Source organism: Homarus americanus, unplaced genomic scaffold (assembly GCF_018991925.1).
Source record: "Homarus americanus isolate GMGI-L3 unplaced genomic scaffold, GMGI_Hamer_2.0 scaffold56241, whole genome shotgun sequence".
Classification (NCBI taxonomy): Eukaryota; Metazoa; Arthropoda; class Malacostraca; order Decapoda; family Nephropidae; genus Homarus; species Homarus americanus.
Genome location: NW_024740202.1, coordinates 2129887 through 2141670, shown reverse-complemented (window position 1 = coordinate 2141670; position 11784 = coordinate 2129887). Strand labels below are relative to the sequence as shown.

Genomic DNA, 11784 nt, shown 5'->3' with positions numbered 1-11784 from the left:
TTTCGTGTAAGTCGTACATAACATTAATCATGACTACTCTAAAGACCCCTCAAGCAATTAGGGGATGAGGTCAAGAGAGTAGTTCACTTATATCTAATTAATAATCTTTTTTTTTTAACCTCTTCGACACTTATAGCTCACTAGCCTGCTGTCAGACAATTGGTCACATGTTGCACACTGTTGGGGAGTACAGTACTTCCATGTTATATATGGGAGCGTGTCACAGAGATGTTAACAATGGCTTCATCAATTTGAGAACCAAGCATAACAAGTGTAGTGTCATTTGTATTGTATGATTACTTGATCACTGTTGGATTGAAGTAATAATTATTTTAAACGGCGGGTCACGGTGCCAGCTTTAGTCAGGTTGATCGGCCACACTTTTTTAGATGTAAAATTGTCAATGTTTATCTCCTTGTTTGGTGTTCAAAAACAAACTAATCGCTGCCCTCAGTTCTCACACTCTTTTTTTTTATACTTTTTCCAAACTAGACCATCTTACATTCATTTGAAATAAAGCATTTGGGCGCTGGGATTCGTATTCCTCAAGCAGGGTTACAAATTGCATGTGGTTGAATCCCAGTCTTCATGGAATGATGTTGACCACTTTTGCAACAGGACATTGTTTAGATGCAGAACACTTACACAGGACCTCTTGATGGATGATGAAATGTAGAAAAGCAATATTATGTTTAGAATTTGTTTCTTTGGCTTGATCTTTAATTTCTGGCAGCAACCCAGTTTATGCTGCCCTGTTTACTGAAACTTCTGTAAGAGTGCGAGCTTAAAATGGTTGGTGATACCCCAAGTAAAAATGATTAAGAAAGCTGTCTTTGACATCACAACTCTCATCGAGTGCCAGTGAGAACTATTCAAAATGATATATTATATTTGTTAACTGCAAAAAATGGGTTCTTATGGACATTCTCAACGTCTCAATAGTTCACTTTTACAAATTAATTTTCCCAAAGTGGTTCTTCTCCTTTGGACTTAAAACAGAAGCAGTCAACCATGTGATCAATAATCAACATCCTTCAGAGAACGATTTCTTGTTTCTGGGAATTTCCTGTCATTACATTGTAATACAAATTGTTTTGAGAAAAATGCTCTTCTCTTTTTTGCACTTGGAGTTCCATCTCATTAGCCTTGTAGTGGATTCCTCCCCTACAAACGCCGTTTGTCGCTGACTAACCGACCCTCGAATTCCCCAGTGTATGCCTCTGGTCTAGGTCAGCAACCAGCGCCGCCTTACATGACTGAGGTCAACTATTAAGCCACGCCTAGCGTATGGACTAGTGCTTTTTCTGTATGACCCCCTGCTCCAACAGCTGGTTGATATGGTCCCTAACCATTTGGATTTGAGTGGGGGGGAACCCGTCTGAAGGGCTGCCTAATGGGAGTTTCATCTACGAGACGGATGGTATGCTTGATTATTCCAGCGCATCCTAACTTTACCTTGCTGTCCAGAAAAACATCGCGGTACTTCCGCAACACACTCCAAAGTCTCTCTTGTGTGCTACAGTCAACATATTGGGGACCAAAATCCTACACTAGAAGTTCTCCTTGTGATTTTATCTCTCTTGTGTGCTACAGTCAACATATTGGGGACCAAAATCCTACACTAGAAGTTCTCCTTGTGATTTTATCAATATATATATATATATATATATATATATATATATATATATATATATATATATATATATATATATATATATATATATATATATATATATATATATATATATATATATATATACTGACTGGAAGATATATTGATACACCTAGAACAAACCACACTTCCGTATTTTAAAGGAAAGGATACAGTGACTCGCTCACGTATATTTAACAAATTCATTTATTTATTTATTCGTTAACATGTAATACAGTTTTGTCCTACAGAGACAAAACAGGTGTCAACCTGCAACTTATCTGTGGCAAGTTACACTACTGGCCGGTGTCCCATGTTGAAGTACCGTGATTTTCATCCATGCAAACATAAGGATTAGTAGAAACACTTATTTAATCAATTGCCTGAAGGAACGAAAATTAACCTGTTAGTGATCTTATTTAACAAATTTTCCGATAACAAGAACTTAAATAGTACTATTGTATCTTATAAAGACAATCAATAGGGTTAAATTTTAATACTAGATTTCAAAAACTCATTATTTTCTAATATATAAGATGTTTATGTTGTTGTTAATGTGATTGTTGTGATTATTAAACTTATTTACATCAGTTTTATCGTGTCAGGTGTAGTTTAAAATTATTATAGATGGACTAGAGAAATTATTCACTAGTATTTAATTATATTATATTAAAATATTCAATTAATTAGATACCAAAAATGTCTTGATATATATTTTATATTCAAATACCATTCCTAAACGGTTCATTTTCCTTGTTTACTAAAATCGCATGTAAAGTGCATCTCCTCCCATAATGCAACAAAATAAACACATGTAAAGGGTCTGTACCAGGCTTCCTTTACGATATGAACAGTTCCTTAAATATGTATGATAACCTACAAGGCCATTTTACCTGATGGGAAGTATCTCAAATTTAATTAAAGTCTACAAACTCTACAAGAACGTTAATTAACACTTTAGATTTTCCTATAAAAAAAACAAAGTATCAAATATCTATACTGAGCATCATAAATACCTCAACGGGTTCCAGTGCATTGGAGGAGGAGTGCCGTCATTTACACACGTTCTGGCTGTAAAATTGGGACCCTGGCAAACATTAGGTATACATTTTGCTTATAGGGTGAGGTGTGGATATAGCACTCGTCTCCTAGCCTAGGGGTAGTTGGTTCGATCCTGGTGCATTATCTCTCCACCCAGCTGTAAATGGGTACCTGACTTCAAGGCTGGGAAGTGATATCTGTTGCCTGCAGTGTCGACCATGCTGCCTCCCTGCATATCAAAGACTTTGCCGTCAATATGCTGTATTCACACTGTCCCTAATGAGCCGTCGTGACTATGACACTTATTTTAACTTCCACTGTGCTATAAGGAGTCCCAGGATGCAGATAAGACTATTATACAACACTAAGTGGTATGGTGACTGCTGTTAACACAACCTCTCAATATCATTATTAATTCCAGTTATACAAAGAAGTTCAATAATTTTTGGGGGGTGATTTTGACACAAACATGAGATACAGTACACTGGGCACATTATAGCACATTAATGGTGTAGTTAAAACAGATGTGAGTGAAACTTGGACAGAATTTTAGTAGATGTAAACATATTTTATATGTTTATATTCTCTGCACACATTTATACATTGCTAAGTCTTCATAAAAAAGAAACTAAAAAATATTCGTACAATAAATACAAGTAATAATTTACATAAATACACATTGTATGCTACATAAAACATACTGGCCTGTAACAATAAAATATGTTGAGATAACAATACAGTGACTATACTGTACTGATAACAGATGATAACTAGCTAGTCTCCACACGGCTACTGCTCTCCTAAATACTGTATAACTTACAAACAAATGAATCATTTATGTCTTCCATTTCGAAGATAATGAGGACAGACAGTGTTAATACATCATTAGGATGACTGTGTACGTGCAAAGTTAATATCCATTATAAATGTAATCATAAATATTTATATCATCAACCATCAATATATAAAGTAAGACTCACGCGGTGATAGTGAAGTATCAGTGTGGTGGATGACGCTGGAAAACACCAAATAATATCCTGCCAATAAGTCCAGGATGACTTTTCACAATGTTGGATGCTAGAGTAGGAGATTTCTCTCAACCGTTGACTTAACATAGTAAAGTCATTTTGTATTTACTACATTGAATCAGGGGTGCTTGAGGACATTCTTGCTGTTTATCCCAAATTTGCTGCTGGCCCACACTGATTAGTCTTCAATTAGAATATGACTCCAATGTATGTGAACCACTGACCTACAGTATATATACTGCTAATGAATATGATGTGTTTCTTTCTTTGTGTACGAACCTCTGTCCTGCGTGGCAGTGAACAGTGACATTACCCACATGAATCTGACCTATATATAGTGTCAATGAATATGATGCATTTCTTTGTGTACGAACCTCTGTCCTGCATGGCAGTGAACAGTGACATTACCCACATGAATCTGACCTCTATACATATATAGCTGTTAATGAATATGATGTATTTCTTTGTGTATGAACCTCTGTCCTGCGTGGCAGTGAGAAGTGATACCACCCTCAGTGTCAAGACCTGACTGAATTACTCAGAATAGGCAAACTGTACTACAAGCTTTGCCAATAAATTTGTTAAACTAAACTAAAAATCTTTCATTTGTGTCAAAAATTTCATAGCAATCAGTTAATAATTATGGATACATTATAAGGTGGGTTAACCTTCACTGATGACCTGTGATCTTGACAGTTGCCCAATATAAAAAAACAAGTGTATGATGCTTACTTTAGGTCGACAGTGTATGAAACAGTATGATATCCTGGTAATGATTAGATCGAAATTGTAGACGTCAGAGAGACGCATCCAGATAAGTCGAACTGCCCGGTAATATACTGTCCAGTACTTTACTTGACAAATCATCTATTTCACTAAGTAATAAAGTGAACTTTGTATAAAAGAAACAGTTTGAGTAATTAAATAACTTACGATTAGAAAATTACAACACATCCTTTCCACTACCACGATGTTTACTATCTAACATAAATAAATAATAAAATTAACAGTCAAACATAACAATTCATAAATATTTGTGGAGATCACGGGATGAATGTTGGGGGCGTGAGGGCGAGCAGGGATGTGTGGATGAGCAAATGTTTAGCTGATGTAAATGAAGTAAGTCACTGCACACGAGGATACCTCTGCCAGACGACGATGCTGCCACACAACAACGCTGCCAGATAGCATTACTGGCAACATTGCCAGACAACAACGTTCTCAGCGAATAATGCCGCCAGCCAACAACGCCACCAGACAACAACGCTGCCAGCCAACAACGCTAACAGACGCCGCTGCCTCATACGTTAACAAGGATCTAGAGGACGGTGTGGACAGCGTACGGGAGGAGGTCGAAGGGCGAGGTCTTGCACTTGTTGTACCGCTCTTGACACTTCCCGTTCAGTTTGCCGTGGAGTTCAGCCTCAACGAAGCTGTCGTATTCTTTTTCCTCTCCGCTGACTGGGCGACCTGCCAGCGACGCTCTGTATGGAACAAGAAACTTTTAACATTAACCAAGCTATGCTTCCAACCACGTCCCCGTACACCCCAGCCACGTCCCCGTACACCCCAGCCACGTCCCCGTACACCCCAGCCACGTCCCCGTACACCCCAGCCACGTCCCCACACCCCAACCACGTCCCCACACCCCAGCCACGTCCCCTGTACACCCCAGCCACGTCCCCTGTACACCCCAGCCACGTCCCTGTACACCCCAGCCACGTCCCTGTACACCCCAACCACGTCCCCTGCACACCCCAGCCACGTCCCCATACACCCCAACCACTTCCCGGTACACCCCAGCCACGTCCCTGTACACCCCAGCCACGTCCCCTGCACACCCCAGCCACGTCCCTGCACACCCCAACCACGTCCCCTGCACACCCCAGCCACGTCCCCTGTACACCCCAGCCACGTCCCCTGTACACCCCAACCACGTCCCCCACCCCACGTCCCCATACACCCCAACCACTTCCCCGGTACACCCCAGCCACGTCCCCTGCACACCCCAGCCACGTGCACACCCCAGCCACGTCCCTGCACACCCCAACCACGTCCCCGTACACCCCAGCCACGTCCCCATACACCCCAACCACTTCCCCACACCCCAGCCACGTCCCCTGCACACCCCAGCCACGTCCCTGCACACCCCAGCCACGTCCCCTGCACACCCCAGCCACGTCCCCTGTACACCCCAGCCACGTCCCCTGCACACCCCAGCCACGTCCCCATACACCCCAACCACTTCCTGGTACACCCCAGCCACGTCCCCTGCACACCCCAGCCACGTCCCTGTACACCCCAGCCACGTCCCGGTACACCCCAGCCACGCCACGTCCCTGTACACCCCAGCCACGTCCCCTGCACACCCCAGCCACGTCCACACCCCAGCCACGTCCCTGCACACCCCAGCCACGTCCCTGCACACCCCAACCCACGTCCCCGCACACCCCAGCCACGTCCCCGTACACCCCAACCACTTCCCGGTACACCCCAGCCACGTCCCGGTACACCCCAGCCACGTCCCGGTACACCCCAACCACGTCCCGGTACACCCCGGCCAGTACTCACGTGAGAAGGGTGTTGAGCATCTCCCCTAGTAGTCCCTGGTCGAAGGGAGCCTCGGCCACGTCACAGATGGTTCTCAACAGACAGCTCCGACCATCCTCACCAGCCCTGTGGGGGAGGACAACACATACTAGTATCAGAGGCTCCAAAGTTGTATGTTCCTCGTAAGGGAAGCTGTAAGAAATATTCCAATTAGTTGACGTAAGCTAAGACATATTACTCAACTCTAAAAATTGCATCAAAACTACACTGACTTTAACTTTAACCTTAACCCTTTGATGACGATGATTTAACCCTTTGAGGACGATGATTTAACCCTTTGAGGACGATGATTTAACCCTTTAAGAACAATGATTTAACCCTTTGAGGACGATGATTTAACCCTTTGAGGACGATGATTTAACCCTTTGAAAACAATGATTTAACCCTTTGAGAACAATGATTTAACCCTTTGAGGACGATGATTTAACCCTTTGAGAACAATGGTTTAACCCTTTGAGGACGATGATCTAACCCCCCAAGATTCAACGGATTAAATAGATATGTTCACTTAACACAATTTAAACATACATAAGGTAGAGAATCTTTTCCAAAACATAATCTACATTAATTATCTTGATGACGAGTTTTAAAACAAGACTAATATCATTCTATTCATCAACTATGTCCTAGCTTAAACGGGTTAGTTAAAAGGCATGTCGCATCATCAGTCTGCTGGGTAAACTCAATATGTGTGTGTGTATAAAAGTAAAAGACAATGGTTGAGTTCCTACGTGATAATCTACAACTCATTATCCACCAGTAAAAATATATTCATCTTGTAGACAGGAAAGGTTTGACTTTTATCGGGGTATCTGACAAGAGTTAAATATCACTATTGACATGTGGACATCAACAGGTAGTGGAGGAAGATGAGTCATTAGCTGCATAACACTTCTCATATACCATAAAAACTCCTCTCTTGAATTCCAGTGTCCAGTTGATGTCACGTAAATCAACATTGGTTTCCTATTACGATAATGTTCATATTCTGTGAACATCATCAACACAGCTGACAACATGAGGAGAACACACAGCTGACAACATGAGGAGAACACACAGCTGACAACATGAGGAGAACACACAGCTGACAACATGGACGTGAACATAACACTACTTACTTGTCGAACAGAGCCTCCAAATAGGTATAAACAGATGCTCTCTCCTGACGGGCCGCACGTTTGGTTCGGGAGTGCCATTCTTGTTGGCTTACCTCCTCGGGTTGGTACCACTGAGGCGCCCCCTGTTGCTCCTCCACAAACTCAATGTTGTTATAGTCGAGAGTGTCGGAACGCCTGCCTTCTTTGCCCCCTACAATGAGAGCAGCTGGGAAGGGGATCTTGATAGGTAAGGCGAATTGGAGCTTGGCTTTATAGAAGGTAAATGTGTCGAAGGGGAAGCTAATCGACCATTTTACCTGTGGAAAAAAGACCATATTTTACTGCCTGTTGGTGACTAAACTACATTACGACTGTCCTATTCCTTCTATATACACCATAAAAACAGCAGTAGTTGGGATGTAGATAGACTACACTCTACTTACTTTTCCTATTAGCACTACAACACAGATTAAGTCAACCTTCAAAATCACTACACAATGCTTGGGTCACCTTGCTTGTCCTTAACCAATTCCCACTCACACCACCAAAACATAACCTAAAGCCATGCTCCCACTCAGCCCACTCATATCCCCGTACACCTCTGACGTCACTTCTCAACATCACGGAAACTAATAAAAAAATAATATAATGTTTAATTCTCTTGATGGTCGACCAGAAGCCAGCCATCACAAATCTCTCTAAACACCACTGTAAGCTTACCTGTGCACCTGGGGCTCACCTGTTCATTAAGCACCATAATGTTACCTGGGGAAAGAGGGTTAGGTAACTCAGACCAGGTTAGGGTAGGTAATCTTCAGGTGAATTAGCTGGGGGTGTCTAATCTTCAGGTGATCCCTAATTCCTGTCGCATCACACACACATAAACCACATACAACAATTTTACTTATTTACTTTATCCTAAAAACACCAATACACTTATGTACATATAAAAACATGAACATACACACACATACATGTACATTACAATAACATACAAACACACATCAGCTCACAGACACACAAACAAACAACAAGGAAATTAGACGCTACTCAGGCTGCTTCTGGTGAGACGACTGGACAAGCATTGGGCAGACCCTAAAATGACCCGCACTTAGGCTGCATTTACACCAAGCCAATCAAGTCAAGTCAAGTCAATCAAGTCATTTGACTTGACTTGACTTGACTCATTGCCGTTCACACCGACTGAGTCAACCTGAGTCAATCAGGACTCAGTACCCAGACTGATTTCGAGGAGGATGGACTCATATTTTCTCACTGAATTAGCTGTTTTGTTGTGGATTCGGCGTCGTAAACGCAAGAGGAGGACCCGAATCTGGATGCATGAACTCAACACCAAAAGACCCAATTTTGGAAGCTTCAGTCATTTATTCCCAAACTTGGTGAACCATACCAAGACAAATTCTACAATTTCTTTAGGATGACAGTTGAAAACTTCATAAAGCTGGTAGACTTGACTGGGTCTTTACATCACGATCCCGGTGGCTACGATCAGTGGCATCATATATAGAAGGACGCTCTCGAACTAAATTTATCAGGACGTCAACCTGCATGATGTACACACCACTGCGGACTCGGCGTGACTGATGAAGAAAATGGGCCCAACCCCTTCTGTGACTTGACGTGACACGATACGACGTGACTTGACTTGACTTGACTCATCTGGTGGGAATGGTTTCTGAGAATATACATTGGAGTAAATGTGCATTAGAGTGGCGATTCACGATGAGTCATGACTTGACGTGACTTGACTTGACTTGACTGGCTTGGTGTAAATGCAGCCTTAAAATAATCGTTAATGAAATCCACTTCAAGCTGTGTTTTACCATTTACTTCGCAAGGTAAAATTATAAACACAAGAAAAAAACAAAACAAACATAAAAATAAACAAAACTAATACAAACACACTACCCTGGACAGCTTAGGTAACGCGAGGATCAAGCAGCAGCAGCAGTAGCATGATAGTCACAGCTCTACCACAAAACCTGCATCTCTCTCTCTCTCTTTCTCTCTCACTTTACATAACTAAATCTAGTTTTTTCTTATTATTTTCTACCCGTGAACGGTGGTTATAAACAAAACGATGACAGAAACGCATGAAACAATTTTATAATGGAAGAGGAAATTTGTTTACGTCACTGTAGTAAACAGGACAACTGCCTCCTTGTTCATGTGAAAGTTATCAGTATTGTAGAGTTGCTGTGAGCTGTCCGTTATGTGGGCATCAGCATGTAAGATGGTGGCCTTTCGTGCAGTCCCGTTATGGTGAATATCTAATGTAAGAGCGGTCATTGGCGGCAGTATAAATACGTCTAATTATCTAGGAAGTAGGCTATATAAGATCTTATTATCTAATAAATAGACAAAAGGTCCATATTTGGTATATATAAAATCACTTTGTGCATCCCCTCGACCTGCTATATTAAGGTCATTTCTATAAAGTAGTCGATGAAACACGAATTACTGACCCCCCCCCCACGGAATGCTGCCTAATTATTGATATTATTCCACCCCGGACGGTTATCGCCTTGACACTGCCCTCTGACGACAGGTTTAGGAACTAGTTTATTTTGTTTACGATGGATCTTTTAGCTGTCTCCTATGGAACACTGGGGAATGAACTAATAACTTTTGTTCAAATTTGTTGATGTAAGAAGGTTCAGTTAGAGAGAAGCCTCGTAACAGTTCAATTACGTACGTATAAAAGTTTATTTACCATGGTGTTCAAGGACAGTTCAATAACCCACAGTATTGAGCTCACGTACAAGTCTTTACGTTTATATTGCCCTCGCCCACAAGAGGGCACAGGTCACCACACAACTCTATCGTTAATTTGATCTTCTTGTTATTTTGATGTTTTGTCATACTCGTTGGCCTCTTACACCTCTCCGTATGTGTGTATGTATGTATGGAGTAAAACTTGTCCTGGGTAACTGATGTACGCCACAAGAAAATTTACCCTCGGACAAAATCTTACAGTACTCGGCATCACGTCATGTACAGCTTAAAATAATATCTGAGATGCTAGTTGAGTGACGATAATATCTCAGTGGGAATTGGTGGTTTTATATATCTTTATGGTAGAGTACACCTTAAGATAAGATACTCTGGCTATATGAGACGATGGGTAATGATAGATACCATGTGTAAAGTTGAGGGTAGTTAAAATAGGGAGGTGATAAGTCAACACAGTCCCATAAATATTTAGAGTGGTGGGCCATGGTCGCCATCCCTCAGACACCTTAAAACAAGTTATCAGTTATAGAGTAACAGTATCACACCAGTTTACGTTCTCAGGGATTGTTACCAGCACTCAGTTTACACCGCTAAACTTCCTGATGATGTGTAGAGTAAAATATGTTAAGTCATGCACTGCAAAGAAACGACTGTCGTTTACCTCAACGTTGGATCCTGGGGGAAGACCGATGGCGCGCTTCTTGCGTGAGTGAGCGTGACTGCCATCTGAAGTAAGTTCCTTCAACCAGCTCATACCAGTATTGGTGTTAAAGGAGAAGCCATTTTCTTCTTGCACCGCCTCCGTCATGTACAGGAGACAAGCTAAGGCTGTCATCAATATCACGTGTGGCCTCATCACACTTATAGTGTTCTTCGAAGTCTTTACGGATACGTTGTCCTTGAGACTCTTGGGCAGTGTGGTCGCTGTAGGTGTTGACAGCGCTGGGGAAGACAGAGAACTGTTAACGGTACAAACACAAGCTGAACAGTACACCGGTTGCCTCGTCACCACAGTGTGGAGATTTAAGTCTGTCGGTGGTCCAGTTCTGTCCAAATTGTTACCTCAAGCTCCGCCTACCGCCGCCCCAACGCTCCGCCCTCCCAGCAACACACTCCACCCATATATTACTTGACTCCTCCCACTTTTCCCGCCAAAACAAACGAGCCTTCTCCCGCCAAAACAAACGAGCCTTCTCCCGCCAGATCAACTTTGCCGGCTGGTTTTTTGTTGTAGTGTTTACAGGTGGTCGTTGAAATCTAAGCGTGACCTTCAGTAGTTTATCTTCTCAGTTTCGCTTTTACTTGAGATGCCAATGGGGAACTACGATTTTTAACTTGGTTGTTGTGGGGGAGTTGAAATAATCATGAAATCGACATAATGATCAGATTAATTAAATTGAAGAGGGATACTTTTCTAGTTTTATACTTTGTTTACACTGGATGGTCATGTTTCCAAGGTCTGTGGAGCTATAGTTACACCATTATCTTGTTACCAATGTCCCTCCCTGTCTCTCTTAATACATAAAACCAATTTTAAGGCCATTTTCATTTATCCTACTATTAAACTGACGTCACTCACCCAACACTTACACCCAAGGGATGA

General features: G+C 42.0%; 1 protein-coding gene across 1 annotated transcript; it reads right to left on the bottom strand.

The window, feature by feature from the left end:
• Positions 1 to 4637: 4637 nt before the first annotated feature.
• LOC121875385 lies at positions 4638 to 11210 on the bottom strand. The gene is made up of 4 exons (XM_042379936.1): positions 10843 to 11210; positions 7449 to 7744; positions 6292 to 6396; positions 4638 to 5204 (listed from the first exon to the last, which is right to left on the bottom strand). Exons 1-4 carry the CDS (start codon positions 11035 to 11037, stop codon positions 5039 to 5041), a joined length of 762 nt encoding a protein of 253 aa, XP_042235870.1. The 5' UTR covers positions 11038 to 11210; the 3' UTR covers positions 4638 to 5038.
• Between the last annotated feature and the right edge of the window lie 574 nt (positions 11211 to 11784).